Raw genomic sequence first — 26,922 nt, forward strand, 5'->3', positions numbered from 1 at the left:
GAACAAAAACCACTTCAGAGAAAATAATTCAAGCCAACAAATAAGGTAGTTTTCAGATCCCATCTCCCTTGCTGTCTGTGGGAGCCTCCAGCCTGTCTCACCACTGTATGAGAGTATGTGTCAGTCGCACCTCCAATGGCAGCAGGGAGATGCAGAACTCCATTGCAGCCTTTCCTAAATATGTACAATATATACTGTCCGCAATGATGGGATGCTAGGCCCTCTCTTGATCCCCATCCTGCTTGGCTATGGAAGGTGGTAATATGGCGGCGGGAGTGTGTGTGGTCTTGTAACTCCATGGGTCAGAGTCTAAAGTCAAATGGACTGATTCTGTGTGTCTGGATGGAATCGGTGGTGGAGCTTTAATTTTTAATAGTTGTGTGTTCTTTACCTTCCTCCTAGTTCGGGCTCTTCCCCCAGTCAGCAGCAGTCAGGGCAGCAGGCCTCCACTGGGATCCCTAAGCCCTTTTTACAACCATCCACTCTCAGTGGGGTTTTGACAGTGACCAGGACTAAAGCTCAAGCAATGGCAGATCTTTCTGAAATGCAGCACTGTTCACTGCATATTGAGGGCAGGAATGAACTCTGTGTTTGTTCAAAGTTCATGTCTTCCTTCAGATGCACTTGATCTGAGTTGTGATTAGCTCCATTTTTTTGAGGGTAAGGTGCCCTGAGACATCTGCATGATACGTAAGGGATTTCTAATCCTCTAAAGATGATACCCTTTTGCAGCTGTTCTGTCCTTCAACTTCCTTTTCTTCCTTTTACCAGGATTCTGTGCCTTTGGTGGATCAGCAGTTACTTTATACCTGCTGTCCCTTCCTTGGTGAGTATTGTATTGATGTTAGTGCCAGCATTCTTTGGTCCCATGAGTCAGGTCATCTTTCTTACCCCTCCCCACAACCTTAAAACTCATAATTCTGACCTTGATGAAAAGACCAAGTCATGGATACTCCAACAACAATTGATAGATGTACCTCTCGGGACAGGGAGGCTGCAGATTGACTGTTCAGACTGTGTAGAGTTAGTGATTCACAGGGGAGGGGGAACCTGGCGCTCCATGTAAAGTCAGACTTGAATGGGGGAGTGCCAGGCTTCCCCATGCTGTGTTTAAATGGGAAGGGTTTGGATTGTGACAGTACCCTGGTCTCTAGGCTGACACTTACTGAAGGTAGAGGGGAGGGATCCCTTTGTACCTTGACATCATATGCTGTCAAGCTTGTGTTGTCAGGATTGGTAGTGACAGTGTTCCTCAGTCTTTGTTTCCTTGAGAGACTGCCTCTTGGTGGCTGTGCACTCATACAACAGAGGCACCCACCTGACCATTGGCTTTGAAGATGAAAAGGGGGAGGCTTTACCTCCTGGGGCTGCAGGGAAGGCTGTACAGTCAGTGCAATGATTCTTACATAGGAAATGCACATCACAATTTGAAGGGTTGAAATCCCCCTTATTGAGCTCACCTCCGGCATTCTCTCAGTAACCACACTGGAGTGCTGAGGGTCCTTGATTCTTCCACAACCCTGGTGGCCCTTGCAGAGCTGCCGCAGTCTGAGGAGGACTGGGCGGGATTGTCGTGAAAACCTTGTCCAAGCCACTACTCCCTAATCCTTCTGAAGGGTTGCTGTTGAGTATTGGGAAGCAGTGTGCAGCCTTCCTGTTCCTTGCTAGGAGTGCAGCTTCTGGGGGTGCCTTGCCACCCTGCAAGGGTAGGGGCTTGCAGCCCGCTTTCCTCACCATCCTGGGTGTGTGGGGTGTTGGGATTGTGCTGGCCTCTCCTCAGATCCCAAACTTACTCTCTGCTTTCACAAAAGCTAAGGTATTGCAAAACCTGGTTCAGTGAATTTCTCTTGGCACATCTGGCTCTGTTACTCACTGTCAGGACTGTATATGTGGGGACTGCTCTTCACACCTGTTTTTTCTTTACAGGTGAGCTACGGAAGCTGCTGGCTTCCTTTGTGGCTGGCAGTGGAGCAAAGAATGGTGGCTTTATAAGGAAAATAACCCCAACTGCTGCAGAGTCCTTGGCACCTAAACCTTCTATCACACAGCAGAAATTGCAGGTAGAGAGAACCAGAGAGGAGCTGTGTACTGGCTCCTTGCACAAGTTAGGGATCCATTCTGTTTCTGCATAATGAAATAGCTCTGAGCATGGTGAAGTGGCTTTTCACAGCAGATATGCAAAGGGAAGGAGTGTTCACAAGAGGGCAGGCTGCACAGTGTTAGCCTAAAACTATATTGGGGGGGGGAACAACACAAGCATAGGCAGCAAGGAATCTCTTGCTTAACCGTTATAAGAGGAAGGGTGACTGATCCTACTATCTGCTTGTTAAATCTTCCAGCACTGATACTGGGTGGGCTCTAAATTCTAGAGAACCTGAATACACAAGCCTTTCCTGTCACACGCACAGCTGATGCTTTTATACCCAGTCTTTCTCCCTGTCTCTTCTTTTTGGTGCGTACCCCTGACTTTCTTTTTACACTGCTCTGATTCCTCTATAACCATGGTAGGACATATGAGGGTTCTGTGTGTGGTGCAGTGTTGTCCCCCTATAATTAAAGGGGATAAAGCAATACTCCCTGGGAACGGCTCATTGTCATACAGTGCTCCCAGTTGCAGCCTGCTGTGAAAAGGTGCTGCTCAGAATGGACAGAGCTATCCATGTTTTTCCTTCCTCTTTTTTACCACTTTATCAGTCAATTGTTTTGCAGTTTCCTCACAAGTCAAAAGGAATAAGCTTTGGGCTAAAAGGTGAGAGGAAGATTGGACATAAGCATTTTACAAGGTGTTCCGGGGTTGTGGTCATAAAATGCTCTAGCATAGACAAGTTTTATGCTTTTCATCTGGCTAATGAATCTTGCCCATATGCTCAGGGTTTAGCTGATCGCCATATTTGGGGTCGGGAAGGAATTTTCCTCCAGGGCAGATTGGAAGAGGCCCTGGAGGTTTTTCGCCTTCCTCTGCAGCATGGGGCACGGGTCACTTGCTGGAGGATTCTCTGCTCCTTGAAGTCTTTAAACCACGATTTGAGGACTTCAGTAGCACAGATATAGGTGTGAGGTTTTTGCAGGAGTGGTGGGTGAAATTGTGTGGCCTGCGTTGTGCAGGAGGTCAGACTAGATGATCATAATGGTCCCTTCTGACCTTAGTATCTATGAATCTTTACTGTGTACAGTACACAACAGAGCCAGTGTGCCCTGGGCCTGTTCGTTCCTGTAGTGCAGAGGGAAGGATTGATGTGGAGTGCCCTGGACTGTTTGTAGCTCTTGTTCTTCCTCTTGAGCAGGTGGAGTTGGAGCAGGCCTTCTTCCACAACCAGCCTCCATCCCTGCGGAGGACCGTGGAATTTGTGGCAGAGAGGGTGGGATCCAACTGTGTTAAGCACATCAAGTAAGTGCTGGGTTGGGCATCTCTGAAAATCCCTGCTTGCCTGTTGGGTTTCAATCTCTGAGGCAAACATTTGGGTGTCCTGTTGCGGAGGGAGTTGCTGCATTGGCCTCACTGCTGACAGTGGGCAGTCCGAACCTGACTGGTGCTAAAAAGCTGGGCTCACTTTGGACTAGTGTGGTGGGGACCACTCTGCATTTCCTCCATCTGGTGAAAATGTCACCCTCTCTTTAAGATGGAAGGGGATTGGTATAACAGAAGGGCCCACCTAGTAGACATCTGTGCAGATGCTGTCTGCCCACTTCCCTTGCCCCCCAGCCTCAACCCTCTGCCAATGACAGAAACACGCCCCCCCGCCCCACACACACACACTGGATGCCTCTTACAGGTATTGTAAAACAAGTGGCAAGTCACCTAATCTTTGCCTCAATACCCTATCTGTGAAAACGAGGATGATGTTAACAATGGTAATACTTCCCTCCCTGATCGAGTGTTGGGGGCCTAACTCATAGTAAAGTCCTATGAGAGATCCTCAGGTGGATGGCACTATAAATGGGCAGTGTTATTTTTTTAAAATCACAGCTTAGTATTTCAGCTGGTGCAAAGGTTAGTTGCCACCCCCCCTTTGAGGGGAAGGTGGGGGGAATCTCTCCCTTGATGTTGGAAGTGCTTTTCCTCGTCTTGGATTCCTTGACGACGCTGAGACCGGAATGGACTCCACTTGGGCACCCTCTGGCCCATGCAGAATAAGACACTCTGTCCCCTCCCAGCAGCACCCAGCTTCTACCTTAAAAGACTGATCTCATTTAGAAATATTTTTAAAAAACGTTTTGAAAAAACGTTTATCAGGTAAAATGCTTTGAGCCCCATTGACACCCTCCTTCTCTGAGACAGTGATCTCTCTGATTGGGGCTCACCAGTTTCCTGATTAATTCTTGGATGCTAAATCCTCCCCCCCAGCCAGCCAGCGATCCAATGGCAGACATTGGAGTGCAAGGGAGTGTTTCCTTTTTCTAATGAGCCCTCTGAGGGAGTCTTCTCATTCTCTGTGGTTTTTTGGATTTTTCTAAATTGTTTGTTAAATTGTGTGTGTGTGTGAGAGAGAGAGAGAACCTGAGTGCTAGTTGGAGGCTCTTGACCGACAGTCTCAGGGATTGAAGGCCTCTGTTCACAGAAGAAGTACAGTGCAGATAGAGCAAGCTTTCATGATGATGCACAGCTAGCATGTATTACTCTGGCCAGATGGGGATCCACTTTTAGGGGTGAGGAAGGGAGTTTGGTTCCTTGTCTTGTCCCATGTACCCTTGGCCTCTCTACTGAGGGGCCAAACAGTGGTGGTTTTATGACATAAGACATCTGTTCAGTAAGACTCGGCCAGAGATTACCAGTCCATAGATCGTGTAAGCAGACACTTTCCTTTGCTGACTGTAATGCTTTGTCTACATTTGGGTGATTGCTCTAAAATGTCCCTGTGTTACTACTCTCTGTTGAGATCAGTGCTGCCAGTTCCTGGTGGAAACTAATGCGAGTGCTAGTCTAGGTAGGGTGCTGGTGACTGCCTGCCTGAAGTCCTGTCTGCACTAGCGCTCCCAAAAGAGCTTTAGTGACCTAGGGTGTTTCTGTGAGCATCTTCAGGGGAAAGCTGTGTATCCCTTGTTACTTTGGATTATGTCTGTTTAGAGTGAACATGGAAACATAGAAATTGCCACGTTGGATCAGGCCTGTAGTCTTTCTGGCCTAGTGTTGTATCTCTAGTGGCTAGCACCAGATGCTGCAGAGGAAGATTTAAGACACGTCACAGTAGGCAGATGTGGGATAATCTGCCCCTCATGTTGGGTCTCATCCTAAACCCTAATAGTTAGAGATTGGTTTAGGCCTTGAGGCACAAGGTTTAATTTGTCTTCCAAAATTTGTTAGCAATCACTGGTAACTCTGCATATTCTTGTTAGCTATAGAAACCTACATTCCCTTTTTGAATCTCACTGGTTTTGGCCTCAACAACATCCTGTGGCAATGAATTCCAATGGGCTTGGGATGAGAAGATCTTATTGTGGAGGGGGGAGATAGATTAATAACGTGATGGAGTTTTTAATCTCAGTGTTTTGTTTCATTTGTGGTCTAAAGGAAAATGGTGCCCCTCTTGAAGCAGGATATAAGGGCTATATACTGATTTCCTGGCTTGTTCTCTCTGTTGTCCCGTTGGCTTGTAACAGGGCAACGCTGGTAGCAGAGCTGGTCAAAAGGGCAGAGGTCATGCTGCAGGATAAGGTAAAGGAAGAGGATGCTAATCATAGCAAACTGCTGGACGAGGTGTGTGCTCAGCTGTACGACGAAGGGGCGCAGGCTCTCCACAAAGGCAGAGAGTAAGCAGGAGAAGCTACTTAAATTAGTCATTTCTCTTCCTTTTCATTGCAGATTCCTTAATGATGTATAGACTCTGAGATTACACAAATATTTTTAAAACCCCCAACCTCTGCTTCAGATGCGCTGGTGTGTTTAGCTGCATCCCTGTAATCTGAGCTCAGTTTCCCTTCGAATGCCTTCTATTCCTAGGAAGGAATTGAGGAGGATACAGTCCTGTGTACTCTAGCTGCCTCCAGCTCCAAACTGACTTAAGCTCCAGTCATTGTATTTTCCCCTCTTTTGGAGAGGAAGGAAGGAGTGAATCCTGGGTGTTACGGCTCAACTGCCTATAGCAGGAACCTGTTATTAAAACTTTGCTTACCTGGTTCTATCCTGCCTGGTTGTGGGACCCACTAAGATGTTCACATGGTAAAATGTAACAAAGCAGGTGGAAGTCCCTGTAGGGACATCTCTGACTGTCACCCTAGAGCAGCGGCTCCTGAACTGTGGGTCACGACCTCAGTGTGGGTCACAACCCCATTTTAATGGGGTTGCTAGGGCTGGCTTAGACTTGCTGGGGCCTAGTGCCAAAGCCCAAGGGCTTCGGCCCTGGGTGGAGAAACTCAGGTTACAGGCCCCCGCCTGAGACTGAAGCCCTTGGGCTTCGGCTTTGGCCACCCAACCCAGGGCAGCGGGGCTCAGGCTTCGGTCCCTCCTCCTGGGGTCATGTAATAATTTTTGTTGTCAGAAGGAGGTCTCTGTGCAATGAAGTTTGAGAACCCCTGCACTAGAGCTTTGGCTGACACAACAGTATATTTTCTTTGCCATTTTTTATTTGCAGATTTTGCAGGTTGAAAGGGCCTGAGGCTGTGAGAGTGCTGCTGTCAGAAGAGACATCAGCAGCAGTATGTACCATGTCTATTAAAGGCCTTGCCTTTAGTCCTGCTCGGTATTCCTGTATCGCCATTGCTGTCACTTTTAAACCCCTCCGTGATAGGAGGGTCGAATTTACTGACACACGGATATAAAATCACCCTGAGCCTCATGCTTGCCCAGGTTAACTGGGCATTTCAGTCAAAATAATCCAGCAGCAAAATAGTTAACTGTTGTTTACATTACCATGTGGCTTCACAGTTAACTCCCATTGCAATTAATGTAATTTGTTAATCATACTTAATTTATGTTACGTTAATTATACATTAATGTAATACATCTTCCTTAGCACCAAATACTGCCTGAGTCAATGGGCTTCATGTAGAGAATGTGTGTAAAAGGACCCTTTTGATCATTTGAGAACCCAGTTTCCATGACAGCGGCCTTGTCCCATTTGCGTTTATCAGGAGCCGCATGTATTGACTCTGAACACAATGTATGTTGAAATGAAGACTCTTCCCTAGAGAATTCGTGCCTTTGTCTCTCCCTGCCCAGCAGGGCAGGGTTGTCCTGTGAATGGCAATAACTAACACTGCTGCTTTGTCCATTTCAAAGGTTTTGAGCAGTGCAGAAGACATTGTGGTGGGACTGGCTACTGAGAAGGCCTGCAGCTGGCTGGCAACCAACATCACAGGTAGGCCTCAGCTCTCTGCACTGTGGCTGCTCCTGACTTGAAGGCAGGGACTTTTGTAAGATGAGAGAGGTCTTTCCAGTGTAATGAAGTACATGCTCTCCCTGGTTTTCTTGTAGTCAGAGGTTTGTCCTGCCCATCCATACGTGTTTATAAGCAGGGGAAGGGGTTGGTGTCCTCACCCATCTGGTTTCCAACCCTAAGTGCATGTTCCAAGGTTTTGAGTTCTCAAACTTTGGCCTTTAGGTCACTTCAGGATCTGAGGTCAGGAGTCTGTTTGGGGGGTGCTGCGTTCTACAATATGGGAGGCTTCCCCTTAATCTGTCACTTGGGCTAAAGTCTTGTCTGCACTAGACATTTACAGCGCTAAGATCTGCTTGGTCCCTTCAGCGTGCTTGTAAAATACCTTGTGTCCACACCAATTACTACTTCTTAGGGCTTGCCTGCAGAATAGGTACTACTCACATTGGAATTGCTTTCAGCAGAACGCCAGTTTAATGAGAGCCATTTCAGATTGCACTGATTTACTGCTAGCATTGATGGTAGTGAAATGATTCATATAGTTCTCCAGCTTCTGTCCCATAGTGCATTGGTAGCATTTCAAAATCTCTCAGAAGTCATTGCTTCTGAGAGTTGTGCCAAGAACTATGGGATAGGTACCCCGTAGGCATTGCAGCAAAAACGGTTTAGAACAGCACTAGCGTGGATGTTGGGCTCAGAACATGAACTGATGTGATGGCTAGTGCAGGCATTCTAAAGCACTGATGTGTAAACTGGCACAACACACCAGTTCAGCTTTCTAGTGTAACACTACCTAATAGTGATGCTAGTTTATCTCCTGCTTAATTGATGTTCACAGAACACACTGAGATGGGCTAGATATTACCATTAACCTACACTTCTGAGAAGAGCTGTGGGTACAGCATTGGCTCTGCCCATGCCCAGGGTGGGAGGGGAGCCTATGATTACGAGAAGGAATAGGAGCTCAGAGGCTGGGATGTTGGAAACCTAACACATTCCTTATGCTGGTCCTGAGATACCACTCAGTGGAGAAAGATTTGAGGGAGCACCCCATGATGTGGTTTCTCGAAACCCTGTTCTCCATATCCCTTGTGAGAAAAATATGAATGTAATAAGCCCTGTTGTTTGTTCCTTACAGCACTGATCAAAAGAGAAGTGAGAACTACCTTTAATCGAATGTTGAGAGTCCAGGGGCCTTCCTTGCCCAGTGAAGATGCACAGGGGGAGAGGAAAGGTTGTCCCCCCGACTGCCAGCATCATGCTCCGTTCCCCTCTCAGATCATCAATGAGATCAAAGTACAGAACTTCCACTGTCTCCTTGGTTACATTGATAATTTTTTTTTTACTTTCCTCCCCTGGGTACAGTTAAGCTGTCACAGTTCAAAGGAACAAGCTCTGAGCCTGGATGGGGTGGGAGTGGAGGGGAGTGTGCCTATGTTGCTTCTCACTCCCTTCCAGGAGCTGCTTAGAGATCAGCATTCTGGTCTCCAGGGACCCTGTCAAATACAGTGTTCATGGTGACATGGCCGTGGGGGGAGAGGGAGATGTCCATCTAACTTCACTTACCTCAGTCCAGAGTCCCTGTTTTGGGGATGTAAGAGCCATCCTGCCCTATTGAGAGTTCTGTGCAGTTCTTTCCTGAAGAATGACTATGTCAAAATGGTTCCTCCTTACACCGCAGATCTGCTCTCAGTGTGTTTTTTTTTTTTTTCCCCCCCCCCGTGAGCTCTGCTGACTTCAGGGACTAAAATAAGTATTTCCTGGTCTTTATCCTTATCAGCCCTGCAGAGCTAGCTGGATTCTGTTCCTCCTTATGCACCAACAGAATTGTTTGCTGAGTTCCAGTCAGCTACATCAGTGCAAATCCATAGAAAGGGGTTTGCCTGCCTGCCTTCTCCTCTACACTCAACTGGATTTAGGGGGAATTGAAGTTACAGAGAAAGAAGGGAGTGGTGGGGTGGCTTGATTTTTCCAGATTGCCTTCCTACCTCTCCTGTCCCAGGCTTAAATGGATGCTGTTCTCTTAGAATTCATAATTAAAAAAAACCCAAACAGTTATGTCACCATCACCTGAAATTAAGTGAAAGAATATTAATAATCTCATCTGCTTTTCACTATTTATTCTGCTTGTTTTTCTGAGTTTAATTTCTGTTTACATGGGTAGTGAAAGTAGAGTAGCAATAGTCAAATTCCTATCAGTTTCACATGTTCTAGGCCACTGCCTCCAATGTTTTGGCTGCAGCAGAATGTGTTTTGTTAAAAGTAACAAGCGTTTCCACTGGAATTGCAACAAAAAATCATGGAAAGTTATATGAAGATCTTACTTTTTTTTTTTAATTTTGCTTTTTGCAAAGCTTAAATTTGGAGTCACTATATCTGACATAATCCTTCTAATGTTCTAAAACGAAGTTGTTTCCATGTCTTCTAATTGAAGTTCTGCCCTTTAGTTGTCATTCAAGGATACTAGTGTTGGTCGGTAAGTCACTGGTGATGCTAGGTGTTAACCACACACGGCATCAGGAAAAATATGATCCAAGGAACCAGACAGTTAATGCTACACATTTGTTTTGAGTGTGATATATAACACTCCTGTAATAATGGTGTTGAGCCTCCTAGAAAAGCAGAAGATGATGTCATGGTTGAGACACAAGATGGAGGATGGAGGCAGGGGTCAGAAGACCTGAGTTCTGTTACCAGCTGTACCACTGACTCTCTGTGACTTTTGGCAAATCACTTAGACCAGAACTTTGAAATTTGGGTGGCTAAATAAGTGATGTGATTTGCAAGGGTGGTGAGAGGCTGTTTCCCTTATTGACATCAGTGAGAGCTACAGGCAAAAGTGAGGGCACTTATTACATGCCTAAATATAGATTTGGGTGCCTGAAGTTAGGCACCCAAGTTTGAAAAAATTGGTGGCAATATTTCTGCTTCCATTTCCTAGTTTGTAAAGTGGGGATAATACTAGCCTCCTTCATGGGCTGTGTATGGGTTGTTTTGGGTTTTTTTGTGACAATTAAGGAATGGTTGTAAATTGCTTAATCTTCAGTCCAGTGATCTCTCTAGAAATGCAAAGGATGAGCTGTTGTTGCCTTTTCGTCTAGGACGTGCTCTGTATTGCTGTGGGACCCAGGGATGAAGATGAAGGAATTCCCTATGTCCAGCTGGAGTGTTTGCTGAAAAGACTGAGCCAAACGCTTCAGTGCAGAAAGGTAGAAATAAAGAAGTATGCAGTGCTTTCTGAGCCATCTGTGTACATGCTAGTGTAATGAACCTGTCTCAGCTCATGGTAGGGGGGCACCTTTCATCTGAGATCAGACTTGGCAAAGATAAGTTTCATTCTCTGACCCTAGATATTTGCATGTCATATGTGGGTATGTGAAGATTGATTATTTTCATGGAGAATTTCCTACATCTTTCCAACCATGCCTTCTTTAATGACCCTGAGTCAGCAACTCTGTGGCTCCTGCTGTTGTTGCTTGTGCCTTTCCTAATTATTTTTAATGCAAAGCTCCTGTCTGATTAGTCTGAACCAGAGGCTGCAGGTTCTGGGATGATTCCCTGATGGTGACATGCCAATTTTGTTTTCAGTTCATGTGTCCCACCTCTGAGCAGCAGCTGGCTAGGTGCACTGTAGAGTTGGCATCTCTCCTAGGTAAGCCAGTTGTGACGTCTGTGCATTGTTAATGCTGACTGCTTTCCCTTCACCTCTGAGTGCCCCTTAGGTCTCCCTGCTTTTAATTCAGAGTTTTGTTGGCTCTCTTGTAACAAAAGTGCCACTGGATCTGCAAAGACATTGCATTGCAAAACCCACAGGATGACTGGGAGATTGCTTTCTTAAAACCCCTCACAAACATCATTCTTTTGAGCTGACCTCCTTCAAATACATATTTACCTCATTCACCCTTTTTTCCCCTCCCAGTTCTTGGCCCCCTCATTCAGACACGCAGTGAGCTCTGAGATCCCTGTCTCTGGATTATTGGAATTGAACATTTTCCTAAATGTAATATTTGATTCCAGTTTTCATGCCTCTCTTGTGAGAGAAAGTCATTAGCTCATTTCATGTGGATCAGTGACCCCTCTGTGCAGGTTCAGCGAGTGCATTACTGCCTGGATCTCTTGGCAGCAGCCAACTACAGTGTGTGATTTCCCCTCTTGCTAAATGTGTTAGATTATGGCTTCTGATACCTGATATGCATCTACACCTCACACACTTCTAGCTAATCATGTGGGTGCAGAGCTTTCCCCCTGGCCAGTCTCCATATCTCTGCTGTCTAGAGCCTTCAGAGGGAGTAGGGCTCTCCTTGAAATGTTCCCCTTTTAGAGAGCAGTTTCCTGTACCTTGGAAGGATGAAACACGCTAAACTTCTTTTTTTTTTTGGGGGGGGGGGGGGGGGGGGCTGGAAATGCAGTTCTGTCTTTCCATGAGATGACAAACTACAGGGAAGGTCTGAGTTTTTTAGGATTCATTGTTTAGCTGTATTTAGAAGTACTGTAATAAGAATAATTAAAAATGAATGTTGTCCTTAGAGAAAACAGTTCATCCACTATAAAGTGAGAGTACAGCCGCCCCACGTAAATCTAGGATCTACTAATCTATCAGTAAAATTATTAATGCAAAGTGTACATTTTTTTTATTTAAATGTTCTATTCAGTTAAAGTAACCACTGCCCTTTGTAGGAGTGACAACTACATCCCATTCTGTTAGACTAAAAACTAGTAGCTAGTTTTATTGCTTTCTTCTCCCAGCTTTGTGGGCAATAGGCCAGTAGAGTCAACTTCAGAACAGACTTCTATTTCTTGTTTGCGGTGTTTTCTGTCTTGGGTGCAGAACCCAGAATTTTGCATGTTCCAAGATTCTGACCCTCCTCAGTAGAAACTGTGGCTCTGCACTGCCTCTTTGTGAATATTTTCACCTTGGTGTTTGTATTGGTGCTAACGAAGCCTGTCAGCTCACTAACAATGTGCTGCACATACCAAGATGACTGTAAATGTAATAGTAATAAACTGTATTGGTCCATCCCCTCCATCCCATAGTTTCAGATCGTGTTCCTATCCAGGGCCTTAAGCCTCAGATCCAGAAGAAACCTGAAAGACAGCGAGGGAAGAATGCTGTCTATGGCCTTCTGAAATCGCTGCTGTCAGTTTGGAAGGAAGACTTTTGGACACCTGTTCCCGTTCAGCTGATGTTCAGCAGGAAGAATGTCGGTTACATCGCAGAAGTCAAGCAACGTGAGGTGGGACTTCCTTAGCTCTCCAGAACCATCTGCCCAATCCTGCTTGCTGTACTCACACTGGAGTTCTGTTGATTTCTGTGACTGACTATCACGTGAGTAAGGCCAGCAAGATTTGGCTCTCTGTTCAGCTGCCAATGAGTTTCTTCAGGGACAGCGGAAAAGTAAGAGCAGTGTATAGTTTTGTCAAGAAGGCAGACTGTGATATTTATGTTTGGGGAGATGCAAGTGACACTAGAATTTGTTCAGTTTTATGTCAGAACAAATGATAAAATTGATGATCAACCTGAGAGATTATAGCACTGTAAACATAAATGGCCCCATGGTTAACTTTGGGTCTGAAGAATTTTTCTGTGTAGATCCAGACCAGGATATCCGCTTTTGTTGAAAATTAGACAGGCATTCCCAACCTGTCCTTGAGCTGGGCAGGAAACACTTACTCTATTTCCAGCTGGGAATCCAGAACTGAAAATAAACGTAAGAATGGCTGTACTGGATCAGACCAATGGTCCATCTAGCCCTGTATCCTGTCTTCAGACAGTGGCCAGAGCAAGGTGCTTCAGAGGGAGTGAACTGAACAGGGCAATTTATCAAGTGATCCATCCTCTGTCATCTAGTCCCAGCTTCTGGCAGTCTGAGGCTTAGGGACAATGGGAGCATGGGGTTGCATCCATGCCATCTTTTCTAATAGCCATAGATAGACCTATCATCCATGAACTTATGGAATCTTTTTTTAACCCAGTTATTGCCAGGGGATATTGTGAAGGCCAGAAATAGGAGTTTGACTGGTTGACATTGTGTGAAGTACTTCCTCATATTTGTATTAAACCTTCTCCCTATTAATTTCTTTGGATGACCCCTGGTTCATGTGTTGTGAAGGGATAAATACTTCCTTATTCAGTTTTTCCCCACCATTCATTATTTAATAAATCTTTATCATATCTTGCCGCAGTTGTCTCTTTTCGAAGCTGAACAGTCCCAGCTGCCTTAATGTCTTCATATGAAAGCTGTTCCATATCTCTGTATTTTTTCCAGTTCTAATTGCATTATTATATTTTCTGTCTTTTTATCCCTTTCCTTATGGTTCCTAACATTCTTTGTGTTTTTGCACATTGAGCAGATGTTTTCATAAAATGCTTCACAATTTCGCCAAGATCTTGAGTGGTAGTAGCTAATTTAGATCCCAAGATTTTGTATGTATAATTTGGATTAAATTTCCAATGTGCATTACTTTGCATTTATCAACACTGAAATGGTGTGATTGTTTTATTGTAGAATAGAAAAACCAAGACTAGATGAGCTGCAAGGAAGCCCCAGGGCCATGGTTCACTTCCTCTTTTCACCTTTGTTTTTTCCCCATAATACAGATTGGAGTAAATTCAAAACATAACTTGTACAGAGTTCTTACAGAGCAGTAAATAGATGCAGGCCATAGCCCATCTTGAGGAATTTGACACTCCTTGTTTTTTCTGCAGTGGGATTTGTTCCTGTTTATGCTTCATGGTCTTGTTGGTCATGGTCTGATGGGAAATGCAGAGATAGAGAACTGCTTGCATAGCCTCCAAGAACTTCTCTGGTCCTCAGTAAGTATTTTTCATTTTAATATTCAGGCATGAATTTGAGGATGCTGTGTCAGTTTGGCTTTTAGCTTTAATTTTTTTGTACCCCTCTCTCAAAGACCTAGGCCCAGATTCTTGTCTATGCAGAGTTTCTGCTTGGTGCAATATAAAGTGTGTGTGTAGGGGGGTTGTCTTAGGCTGGATCTGTGCCTGCCCTGCTTCAGTATAGATTAGAAAACCTGCCACTATACCAGCTGACAGTGGTCCCCAAGAAACCATAAACTAGCTGGGGATAGCTGAAGTGCAGCACACCTGGCCAGGCTCACAGGGGGCTGGGTATGTTGGATCTGCTCCAGCTCAGAACTTCTCTATGCCAGGGGAAATTCTCAGCTGGCAAGATCCAGCTGCTTTTCAGCCTCTTTGCCATCACCATAATGCACTAGAGAATCTAACCGCTGGCTAGATGTTTGAAATGTGGGAGCTTCAAGTTAGTCCTCTGACTAAATGTGGTCTGATTTTTTGATGTGCTCAACACCCATAAATCCCACTGCAGTTAATGGAAACTGCAGGTGCTCAGCACCTTTAAGAATCAGGCAATGATTTTTAGGTGCTCATATCAGGTTAGTATATAAACTAAGATCGGCACAGGGATCAAAGGGAAGGCTTGGTATCTTATCACTTCAGCAGCTGTGGTCTCTTCCACTGTGCTTTAACTGTTTTTACTGGTATAGTCTGTGTCATTATATTAACATCCCAACACAAAACTTTGATCCCGTTTTTGCTTATGAAATCTGAACTTTATATTATTCAAAAGAAGTTTGTATCCCTTGGCTCACACTTTTAAAAGATGGTCTCTGATTTGCATTGTTTGTTGCAGGATTTCTTGGAAGAATTGGAAACTATCTCTAGAATATTTATATCAGAGTATCATGTTGCAGAATCCAGGACTAGGCCTTGTGAATTGGTGAGACAACCAAGAGGTACTGTGGCAGCAGAAAGCTAGTGCAGACAATCTGAGGAGAACTCGACATATGGAATTTGATGTTGCTGCTGAGTCCATGCAGTAAGCCTCTTGCTTGGATCACAATGCATTGAAGGGTCACTTGTGCAAAAACTGCATCAGACTTTCCCTTGAAGGAGTCACTAGGTGTGACAGGAACACACATCCCTCAAAGTGTTTGGAGGGGTTTACATCTGCAAATGGAAATGCTTCTAAGAGTTGCTCTCTAAGTTTGGAACTCTTTTAAGAACCTGACTGTGGTTCACAGCTGCTGATCCATACTTGTAGTGGAAACACATCTTGTACTCCTGCAGCAAGAGGCTCTGAACAGAGTCTAGAATCCATTCTAGTGCACAAAACCTGCTACGTTGCTGGAGGGATTTCTGGTGGTTTCCCAAGGTGCCATCTCTTATCTTAACTTAGTGTGATTTCTTATGGACTCTTTTAGAAAATACACTGTGCTACCAGGAGAAGGAAGAAGTCAAACTATAGCCCAAGGAGATAGAGGGATATTTATTTTTCACCATGAGCTCAAGCTTGAAGGTTTGTTTTTTAAATTTTTTAAGACACATTTTAAAAGTAAAATCACAAAAAAATATTTTGGAGCATTGGATCAGATATTATTTTAAAGGACATTCATGCCTATGTTTGTCTCTCACTTAACAAAAGCAGCACTTCTATTTCATGGTTTTTATAGAATTGAGGGGGAGATCATCTGGTTATCTTTTTTACTAGGGAGAGCTGACAGTATTTTAAGAGGCATTGTTTTTGTAGTGTGAGCATAAATGCTATGTATCTGTTACTCACTGTCTTTAAAATCCTTATTGCCTTGAGTTTGGGGTTCTTTCATAGAAAGACTTGTGCGTGATAAGCACAGACTAGAGTAACTAGATTGGAAACGTAACAGAACTCCCATGAAATAGCATCACTAGGATGCTGGAAGGAAGCAGTCCTATTCATGGCATGCTGCTGAGTGCTGTCCATCCTCATGGATCCACCTTAAAAGGGAAACTGCCAACAAAGAGGGGCTGCTAATTTTCAGTATCTTAAATACAATGTTCCAAGGGTTTTTAATAAGATTAGTCACTCATCAGAGAGTTTGCATAGGATTTGCCTCCCTGTATAAGGAAGGATTTTTTTTTTCTTTTTGCCTAACAGGTCGATGGAGTGTCTTTTCCTCACTAGGTTATTCAAAAGCAAATATTGTGTTACATAAGCAAGACAGCTAGACAAGGTGAATCCTAGGCTGTTTGTATGGCCATTTCTATTGCTAATTAGCCTCTCTTTTGCTGGTATGGGTAGGAATTCCTGGGGTAGAAAATGAAATGTCAAGGAGTTAAATTGTTTAAAAATCAGACTGCATAAATCTGGCTACTATTAAAGTCTACTGGACACAGAGAAAATGAGGGAAACCAAAGAGGACAATGTGCATGTTGCAACTATTTTGGGTAGTTTTGTCACCTACTCAGACTGTTGGGTGCTGGATTGAAGGAGACTGCAGATGCCAGGTATCTGTCTTGTCAGTGTTTTTTGTTTCCTGTCATCATGCTCAGGTTGTTCAGTAATACCATATCATGTGAACAAAATGAACTGAAAGAACAGGTGTGCTTCTTCATGCTACACACACTTGCTCTTCAGGGCTCAGTATAACATGACCATTTCACTGTTGATATCTCAGTAAAGCTGTCAGATTTGCTGTAATAAAGAGATTATCAAAATGGAGGCCTGTTTTGTGTCTGAACTGCAAGTATATAAAGCTAGAAGTGCACACAGTCACTCATTGAGTTTTTTTAAAACTGGTGCAAACTAAAGCACACAAGGATACCCATCTCTAAGAAGCATAGCTGGGGAGCTGCACTCATCCTGTAAACACTCTGCAAGACTTTTGTTGTAATAGTGAAGTTGCTGGGTCTATTTCAGACAACTCAGGTGTAACACTGACTTTGCCAACATGTTGTCCCTGCGCTGGCTGGTGAGTTGTATGTTCATATTACTTGTAATCAGTTTTTTTTATTCTGATTATTTATTAGTCCAAGACTGTTGGGCTGCACCTCTCTTCCTGCGAATGCTGGAGGCTCTCCTCCAGGCTCCAGGGTTTGTCTGTGTCATGGCATTAGGCTGTCTGCCACTGATGGTGGAAACAGAGTGGTAGTTCAGGCCTTCTTCCTTGCCCTTTAGCCTCTTAATTTTTAAAGTTTCTTCTGGGGCAATAACAAGCAACATCTTTTTTTTTCCCCACCTCTCTCCTCTGTTTTATCAAGGCTCCGCCGGGGTAAGTCCACAAGTCATCTTATAGTCAGTATAACTGCAACAGAGCCTGCATTCATATGGAGATAAACATAAGGAGCTGCATGCTTCATTTCCCATTCAGATGGTTCCAATCAACTTTAGACAGGTGGAAATGAGTGTCATTGTAGTATGGATGCTCTCTGGAGTGCCAGGCTCCTCAACTTCCTTCATCCTCTCTCCAAACTCCAGGGATAAGAAAACGTTGTCATTCTGATGGAAATCTTACACCTGCTAGAGCTAATGGTGATAAAACCTGTCCCAGGAAAGAGGTTCAGGGCACTGCTCTACTTTCTTCATAGTGAGAAAAGGGTTAGGAAGAGACTGGGCCATCTAGACTTCAAAAAGTATAGTCAGCATAATGATAAATAAAATGGACATTCTAACTTCGCCTCTCTCTGCAATCTCTCCAGGAGACCTTTTCCACTGTTAGACCAGGAAGAGGTTTATCTGCATAATCCCATCAGATGTTGTAATTGGCAGTTTCTCTGGTTTGCCTACAGCAATTGCTCCTGTCAATACAAAATGCTACGCTATCTGTTAATCCACTGACAAAGCTAGCAGCCTGGGTGAGGAGTCTAGGAATTTATTTATACCTGTTCTTAGACCCCATGCTAATCAGAGCATGATCTTTGGATACCTCATAAGAATGGCCCTACTGGGTCAGACCAAGGGTCCATCTAGCCCAGTATCCTGCCTTCTGACAGGGGCCAGTGCCAGGTGCACTAGAGGGAATGAACAGAACAGGTAATCATCAAATGAACCATCTCTTGTCGCTCATTCCCAACTTCTGGCAAACAAGACTACAAGATCAAGAAACCAAGATGTGTCAATACCTGGCATCAATCCATCTTTGTCTATTCCTTCTAGTTGTTCTTGTCCTGTGTGAGCCTGCACATGAGAGAGAACTTTGGAGGTTCCTCTGATAGGCTTTGGCCTTTTGAGGGATTCTCAACAAGAGATGGAAAGGAAAGTTTACCATCCACTAATTCATTCCCTCAGTTGGTGGAAACAAGAACCCCATGTGATGAAAGGATGCTTCCTCCACATTCCTGAACACAGCTACACTAATGCCAGCCTTTCAAGGTGAGGAGCCCACTTGGGGCACCACAATACACAGGTGATGCTGAAGGCTAAAAAAGGCTCCAGCTTTCTAGAGATGAGTGGTCACACTGGCTCTGCTGGACATCTAGAACACAATGACCTTGGTATATATAAAGTGACAAAGGAACATAAGGAGGTGAAGTTTAAATATCCCTGCAGTCCAGGTGTTTTCCTGAGCACAAGGTCACATTGCCTCCATTGTGGCAATCCACCTAATGAAGCTGCTGAACATAACAGTATGCTAGATAAATTGTCAGCAGCTGTGGCCCCTGAACCTATAAATTCTCCAGCTGATATCCAGGGAGCTAGGCCACCTTAGATGGGATCTGTTCAGGTGAAATGTCAAGGTGAAAATCTTACCTCATCAGGCAAAGACCAATAGGATTAGATGCTGTGGAGTTCACAGATGGCCATATCAGCTTCTCTATGCTTTTCTCTCCATTTCCACTACTGGGAAGAATTATGAAATGATGATAGACGCAGCATTCCTGTCATTCCAGATTCTTAAGAAGCCATGAGATATTGGACCTGACCCAAAAGTCTCCACTCCATTTTCCCAGCAGGTAGGATTTTCTGGCCCAGATTACCAGAGTTTGACCAAATCTTTTGAGTTGCAAATCCTAAACAAGAAGGAATACCCTCTAAAGCGCTTCCCTTGCTTTGCACAGGCCTTCCACTACCTTGTCTATACAAGAGTATAGACACCATTCCTTTGATCCTTGTAGTTGGACACCATTAAAAACCCAGGAAACCAGGTCATCTGGATAGCCTAGATGTTGGTGTAAGGCCTCCCACCATCTCATCTTGTGTTAGCACTAAACAGGGTTACAACCTCAGGCTCCCTCAGTGGCACTGAGGTCCCTGGGGCAGCACTTCCATTCAGACTAACAGTCAGTCAGGCCTAGGTTTTACCCACAGTACAATAGATTCTAATGGCTCAGTCTGATTTGTTTTTTCTGTTTGAAGACCTGCTTCCTACTGTGTCAGCAAGAAGGGTCCATGAAACTACAAGGACAAGTTAATTCTTCCCTCATTTTGCCCAAAACTTCATCATCTGAAAGCATCATGGTGCATGCTTGGTCTGAGAAAAGCACCTACTTGGGTGTTGCACACTTGTAGCTTGTGTAGATCATTTATTCCACACACCAGGAACGCCTTGCATCCCTGCAAGCACCCTGTGTGCCACACCTTATCCCCTTCTATTTCAGGGACTTCCTGCAACTGCTCTCAGGGCTTGTGTGCCCATGTGAGGGTCCCCCTTAACCCCAACAACCACCACTGCCACCATCAATGACTACTTACTTATTTTAGGGATGGGGCAGATTTTCTCACCTGTCCTGCACCTTCCCCATCCCCCTCCCCAATTCATGTTCCAATGGCCTCTGCAAAATGTCCTTATTTCTTTTCTGGGACTGATTTCACCCTCCCAAGATACATTCTTTGGCTGTCTATACCATGGCTTCCTGAGAGTCCAAGTATATAGCTATCATCCTTTACTTTTCAGGAATTTATGTAGCAAGGACTGTGTTCCTGTACAGCTTTAGGAGCTCTTATGAAGAGGGGCCAAGCCCTATGAAAAAGCTGAAGTGCATCTGGTGTTTGTAGGAATACAGGCACAGCCTAATTGTCTGTGATGGGCCTGGCTTAGAAAAGAAATCAGGTAACAGACTTTCCATTTTCAGTCTGCTCTCTCATGGGGTACATATAGTTCTTCTGTAGTTTGAGTAAAGAAATTAGCAAATCACCCATAGTAGTTAGGATTGATACCCTACAGCACCTTGAGCATTATGTTGAAAGCTGGATCCTCATGTTAAGTGTTGTAAGAGAACCTCAAGACTGGAGGCTGTTCATAACTCTGAAATATTCTTTCAAAAGTTTACAACTGAAATAGTTCTTTTACCATGTCAAATTTTTTAAAAAGGAAAGTTTTTTTTTTAGTAGTTTACATTTAACAGTACTGCACTGCTGCTGCCTGATTGCATACTTCTAGTTCCTAATGAAGCGTGGTTGACTGGTCAGTTCATAAATTGAACACACGCTGAGTAGAACACCAGAGTTAAGTGAATCCCTCTGGAGTGAGGTACTATGGGGGGGGGAGAGGAGGAAGTATGCTTCTCTTGGGAAGAGCCCCTTCTGCCTCCTTTGAGTCTAGCTAAGCACAGGAATGACCTGCTCTCTCCCTCTCCACTTGTCTTTACACAAGCATTGCAGGCTTTATGCCTGTTCTTTATTGGCTGCTGCTGATGGTGAGAGGTTAGGAGCACTCATCCCAGTAGCTTTCCCTCCCCTTCTGTAGAAAACAGTTGCCATCCAAAAAATGTGAAAATCTAGCTGACCACCTGGGGAGTAGCTAGATTGATACCCTACAGTGCATCTTGAGAAGTCTGAAGTAGACTCAGTGCTATACTCCTGATGTCACTACCTCCAAATTAACTGCTAGGCATTGAATTGTATGGAAAAAGCTGCTATAATGCTTTGAAGGAACTGCAGATGTCTTGTGCTGTTTGTATTTTTCATAGAGAATTAGATAAATTATAGACATTAATAGGTAATTTCGCCTTAGAGGGTGTTATGGAAGGCCTAATCTTTAATCATCAACTAACTAAGCCTGTCAGTTATTTCCTAAATCATTTTAATGACCATTAAATCACATTTTGTGAGGGGCTGAAAATGTCTTGCTGAGTAGACATAGCATGTTGAGTCAAGAAAATGAATGTCGCTTGGGGCATTTTCTCTCTATGTAGAAAATACCATTTATTGTTGATATGAAAATAGCAATCCTTGTTGAGAGCAAGATGGGATAAGAGACACAGTACAATTGGTTTGATTCACTATCATTCAAATTTACTACTACAATGATAGTAAAATACTGCCAGGAAGTTTTTGCCTAGTCTTGATAAAAGCTAGCTGATGTATTTGTTTTTCCCTACTTTTCTTCTAAACAAACCAATCCCACACATTAACAGTACCATAAATGTTATATTTGCAAAAGAAAACATTTGTATAAATAGGGCTATTTAGTATCAATTGATGACTGTATTTAAAAAAAGCTTATATTAATTGGATACTACTAAAAATAAAAATTAGCTTCATCAGCATATAAAAATAACTTAATTTGTAAACATAGAAAAAAACATATGCATTTATAAAAATAAACATCTGATGCACTGTACAATAAGACATTATCTTTCAACAGGCACTGTCATTGTTAACCTCCTTGAGTCCTTTTAGATGTTGTTCCTGAAAATATTGCTTTGTCATTAAGAGTGCCATGTCCAAAATAATGGAAAATAAGCAAACCTTTCACTTAAACAGCAAATATTTGATGGGTTATATGAAGATTTCATACCTTTCCCAATTGCAATGTGCTGCAGCTACTGCTAAGTCTGAATCAAAGGGTTCTGGGGTACTTGGAGGAGGAGTTCTGCTTCCTGCATTTTACAAAGTCCACCCCCAAGTAACAAATCATACACAATGGCTTTTTTTTTTTTATGGAAAGAAGGAAATGGGTTGTTATCCCTTTAGAGTGCAGTGCAGGGGTTTGTCACTTGCTGAAAGCTATTTCTGTAATTTGTTTTCTCTGGCAGGTGAGTGTTTAATGAAGTAAACTCAACAGTGGTTGCCTGTAGTAAGTAGATGCTATCACTCATCCCTGTCACACCAGAACAAAGATTTGTGTCAAATGGTTCAGAAAATTAAGTAAAATATTCAGATCAAATAGGTATCTAGTTCAAGGACTGAATTCTGCCCCATTAGGCATGTGCAACCTCAGTGAAGTAAGTGGGCTGCACTGAAGTCTGCCTTTAGTTTATCTGGGGGGGAGAATCATGGCTGTTTTTCTTAACTTAGAAAACCAGCCTTTGGTATGCTATTGAAGATAGATACCCATTCATCACATTTAAAGTGCAGTACTACCTTGGACAGGGTGGACATTTACCCCTTTCAAGCATCTGCTCCCTAATGTATATTTTTAATGGTTCTCTGCTATAGTAAGGGTTTAGGTTTCAGGTAACTCTTTTAAAAGGATATGACAATTTTATAGAAAGAGGGTTTTCTGTATATAAAACTTTAAAGCAGGAGCTTCAGACAAAATTCAGCTGGAGATACGAGCCCCTTGGGAACGCTCTGTACCTTAGCAACTAGAGAATCTGGTTGGTTCAGGTGAGAAAAAGAATAGAACAGCCATCAGAACAAAACTAAACTTTTCACGTTTGCAGGATTTTAATTCTAGAAACAACTTGAATCATCAGTTCTACTCCCTAGTCTTGGTTTCTCCACTTCAAAGCACCTAATTCTGCATTACTGTGATCATGTAGTAGCACATGAATAAACTGTCTCCTGAGGTATGTTTTTCTTGCCCCTGTTGCTGAATAGTGACAATTTGATATACTGAATCTAGAGCTTCATTCAAGCAGGGGGTAGAATGATTAGTTGGTCATGCTGTTAACATTTTAACCCTGCCAAGATTAAGAACTCCTCCAGGTGGGCAAGCTGACTTTATCTACAATGTTTATTATGAAGCCTCCATCTGTAAGCATCATTCTTGTAACATCTGACAACAGATTTGTTTCTCTATGCAAGGGCTTTCTCTTGCATAGAGAAGGAAGGATTGCATTTTGAAATGGCTGTAACCTGCCTTTTGCACCCAGGCAGATTGCCTGCAAGGTGAGGGCTCGCTGTCTTTGCTGACAGATTTACTACAGTCAGCACTTTCCCCCCACTACTGAACAGCAAGTGCTGGGAGGGACCTACCTCAGGTAAGGACAGGTACCCTAAGAACGTTTACTCTTTGAACAGCGATTCCTGGAGCTGTTAATCTTCCAGGTGTTTGTTTCAGTAATAGCTTTGCACAGAGCGGGTTAGCCTGTGGCTTCTCATCTCCGGTTCTGAAGAGGGACATGATTGAAAATGTTTTCTAAGCCAAAATTTTACTTTTTCTGTGAGGAAGATAAAGACTTTCACATCTGTTCCCTGGTACTTTGCTGCTTTCTCCCACTGTAACAATGTGTCTTTTTTGCTAGTTAACAACAAAACCAATGTGCTAGTCTAGCAATCACCAGAGGCTGCCGCTTAGCAATGGAGCTCAGAAGCCGTGCAGGGATAGCTGGGGCACCGAGATCAACCTGCAGAAATTAAAATAGAAGGGTTTTTGTGAGTGCTCTTGAGTCAAGACAGTTTTTCTAGTGTGGGTTTTTAATGGCTAAATGGTATAAGAGTACACAGTAAACAAGTTATAGTCCTGTGCCAACAGGCCACAAATAATAATGATGAAGAAATACAAAGAAAAAGTGGTATGATTGAAGTCTGAAGTTAAAATTAAGCCTGCCTCCTTCATACTGGTGTTGTATGAGAGAGACAATCAACTTTACATTTGCTCAAATCATACCCAAGCACTGCAATTGATAAGTCACAAGCTATAAATCAAACCACAAATTAACTGCTTAATAAGTGAGCTCCAAATTCATGAGAACAAGCTGCTCTGACAAACGATGCAGTGTACACTATACACTGAAACTACTGTAAACAATAATGCTCTCTACATATTTAATATAAAATCATACAGTAGAACAGACCATTGAAAAATAGGGATGAGAAGTTCTTTAAGTAGAAAGAAATTAAGCTTCATTACATTTTAGCTCTCAGGGTATAACATTACTACTACACAGTACGGTTCTTTTTTACTTTTAACATACAGGATTAGGCTGGATGTGAAGAGCATAACACAACTCCTGTATCATAGTTCATTGAAATGAGGGGGATCAGGTCTTCTCTTTTAAATAGGCCCTAGTCTGTTTCTCACTCGACAGGGGAGGGAGTTTTACAATTCTTTGCTTTGTTGTAGATGGCACCATAATACTAATGATCCTGGGACAATGATAGACAACAAAGGTAAAAGTGAAATGGAAAATTACTGTCAGGTTCATTGATTGCCCCCTTGTTCTTGTATTGTAAGAGCAAAGCCTAATTTTATTTTAACTTATTTGTAAACCTCCTTCTGTAACCCCTCTCAAAAGAGTGGTAATACTTTGTCTCTCCTATACTCACTTTCATCACCTGTCTCTTGTCCCCTTCTGCTTGAGATAGGGGCTCAAATGAACACCATACTCTCAATGAGGTCCTGCATAATGGCATTGTATTATTTTCAATCTCATTCTTTATACATTCTGGCATTTTGTTTATAATAGCTGCAAAAAAATACATAGACTGTTGTGGTGATTGTTTACTTTCAGTGGCAGAGCCACACAAATAAATACAATTTGCATATAAAGTCACCTTTACAGAAGGCTCTCAAAACTGTTAATTATCCTTCTGACACCTAGGAAAGTAGTATACCCATTTTACAGCTGGAGAAACTGAGACACACATTAGCAGAGTGGAACCTTGGATCTGGGACATAAACACCATTACCTTTCTAACCCAAGACCAGTGGTTCCCAAACTTGTTCCGCCGTTTGTGCAGGGAAAGCCCCTGGTGGGCCAGGCTGGTTTGTTTACCTGCCACATCCGGCCGATCACCGCTCCCAGTGGCCACAGTTCGCTGCTCCAGGTGCAGGCTGAGGCACTTAGTGGCTGCAGCTTCCATGAGCCTGGAGCAGCGAACCATGGCCACTGGGAGCCGCGATCAGCTGAACCTGTTGACATGGCAGGTAAACAAACCAGCTCAGCCTGCCAGGGGCTTTCCCTGCACAAGCAGTAGAACAAGTTTGGGAACCACTGCTCTAGGCAGATGGCACTTATCGGAGCTCAACACATTGCAAGTATGTGCTGTATAGATTTTGCTCACTAAAAATCTAATAGTTAAGATATGGGACACATGACCCAACACTTTGTGTAAACCAGTCTTTAGATGCTGTAAGATCAATAAAGGGGTCTGTATGGGACACATGACCCAACACCTTGTGTAAACCAGTCTTTAGATGCTGTAAGATCAATAAAGGGGTCTGTCTACACTACATATGGAATCAGGTGCCCTGACATGATTGTCTCCATACTAGCTTAAACAAAGTTCCAGTCTACATTACATATTGGAACACTAAGTCTCTCTTGTAATCAGGCAACCATTGTGTTCACAACAAAGTAGCAATCTCACTGAATTTAGTATGATTTAAAATCTGTCAACATAATATATTAGTATGAGCACTTTGCAAGTCTTGAGATGAACGTTAATTTTACTTGTATAATATTCTCACTGCAGAAATGGGTTAGGTGACATCAGAAAATGCTTAGACTCAACTGGATGTGTAACTGAATCAAAACATTTGCATGGAATCTCTCACCTGTGCCATGTAAACGATTCTGGTGACGTCTTTTCCATTTACTCTATCAGGTTCCAATATCCAAGCACTTGGCAGAATCTCCCCTCGTACCATTTCTTTACAAGGACGAGGCATGGACTCATCATAGATGGACTGAATAGCTAAAATCGACAAGTTTTCCTGCATATGAGAGAGTGCCAAAAACAGTTATTTATTTAGAGCAGAGAAGACAAAAATTGCAAGCTTTTGGGGCACAGTGTAAGTTATACAGCTGAAATAGTTCAGACACAGTACACTGAGACAAAATTCTGGTCCAAAGGGATGCTAATACCTATTAGTCCTGAGCAAAGGCAATGCCTCAACCAGCTCATGCCCATTCATTTAATGAACAAAAAATGCTCTGAGGTTCATCCTGTTACCTGTGATGGGATTCTCTCAGAGAACCTGTCACTTTTCTTCCCTGTAGCCAGAGGGAGGTAATCTGTTTACAACATAAGGTACCAGTGGTTTGAATCACCTACAATAGTTAGCTAAATTCACTCACCTCCCAGTGCAGACAGCTCAATCTGTTAAGACACAGTCCTAACACAAGCAATATAAATTGTGCGATACATTTTAAAGGTAAAACACCACCACCTGCTGTGGTAGGAGAACAAGTTTATTTGAGGCAGTGATTCATACATAAATACTGTAGTACTTAAATGTTAGCTTAACCTAGTTTTTTATAGAATGTGAAAGCAGAAGGAGAAACCTGGACAAGAATGCCAACCTCTGATAAGACACTTATAATAACCAACTGGTGGATGCCACAATCTCCTGCAGCTGAAATACAGATTGGAACTGTTCAAATAAAGAAATAACTTTGAAGCTTCAAAATGAGCACTTTCTCGTTTTTTCAGTTTTGACAGAATGATTACAGACATTTTCCATTTACAAAAAACCAAGAGTTCAAATCAGTGAAAAATTTTGAAAATATCAGTTTTAATCAAAATTGTTCATTTTAGAAATAGGCCATTTTTTATTTAAACTTTTCAACCAGCTCTAGCTGTGATAGTGGAAGAATGTGTTACTGTGCATTGAAGTTTCTACCCAACTCAAGAGCTCAGCTATTGCAAACTTTTAGAATGAGCTAGAGTATAAACTATACTAGTTCCACCAGAACAGATTTGTGGCT

At 43.1% G+C, this 26,922-nt stretch overlaps 2 protein-coding genes across 6 annotated transcripts in view; one reads left to right on the forward strand and one right to left on the reverse strand.

The window, feature by feature from the left end:
• CDAN1 (codanin 1) overlaps positions 1-16,825 on the forward strand; it is a 43,821-nt gene extending 26,996 nt beyond the window's left edge. For 2 of the 4 annotated variants that reach the window (XM_048854899.2, XM_075129680.1), the window contains exons 18-29: positions 772-826; positions 1,927-2,060; positions 3,285-3,388; positions 5,599-5,748; positions 6,570-6,633; positions 7,217-7,295; positions 8,452-8,609; positions 10,415-10,522; positions 10,902-10,965; positions 12,348-12,547; positions 14,020-14,127; positions 14,981-16,825. In XM_048854899.2, the coding sequence (XP_048710856.2) occupies positions 772-826; positions 1,927-2,060; positions 3,285-3,388; positions 5,599-5,748; positions 6,570-6,633; positions 7,217-7,295; positions 8,452-8,609; positions 10,415-10,522; positions 10,902-10,965; positions 12,348-12,547; positions 14,020-14,127; positions 14,981-15,106 (1,350 nt within the window). In that variant the 3' untranslated portion in view covers positions 15,107-16,825. Of the gene's footprint in view, positions 1-771; positions 827-1,926; positions 2,061-3,284; positions 3,389-5,598; positions 5,749-6,569; positions 6,634-7,216; positions 7,296-8,451; positions 8,610-10,414; positions 10,523-10,901; positions 10,966-12,347; positions 12,548-14,019; positions 14,128-14,980 lie in introns of those variants that run through there. The other 2 variants (XM_075129681.1, XM_075129682.1) reach the window with 2 other exon arrangements.
• Positions 16,826-21,207: 4,382 nt separating this feature from the next.
• Positions 21,208-26,922, reverse strand: part of STARD9 (StAR related lipid transfer domain containing 9) — a 188,806-nt gene continuing 183,091 nt past the window's right edge. Inside the window, exons 33-34 of one of the 2 annotated variants that reach the window (XM_048854798.2) lie at positions 25,770-25,928; positions 21,208-23,616 (exon numbers count right to left, since the gene is read on the reverse strand). In XM_048854798.2, the coding sequence (XP_048710755.2) occupies positions 23,515-23,616; positions 25,770-25,928 (261 nt within the window). In that variant the 3' untranslated portion in view covers positions 21,208-23,514. Of the gene's footprint in view, positions 23,617-23,668; positions 24,679-25,769; positions 25,929-26,922 lie in introns of those variants that run through there. The other variant, XM_075129679.1, reaches the window with a different exon arrangement.

Source organism: Caretta caretta, chromosome 6 (genome assembly GCF_965140235.1).
Source record: "Caretta caretta isolate rCarCar2 chromosome 6, rCarCar1.hap1, whole genome shotgun sequence".
NCBI lineage: Eukaryota > Metazoa > Chordata > Testudines > Cheloniidae > Caretta > Caretta caretta.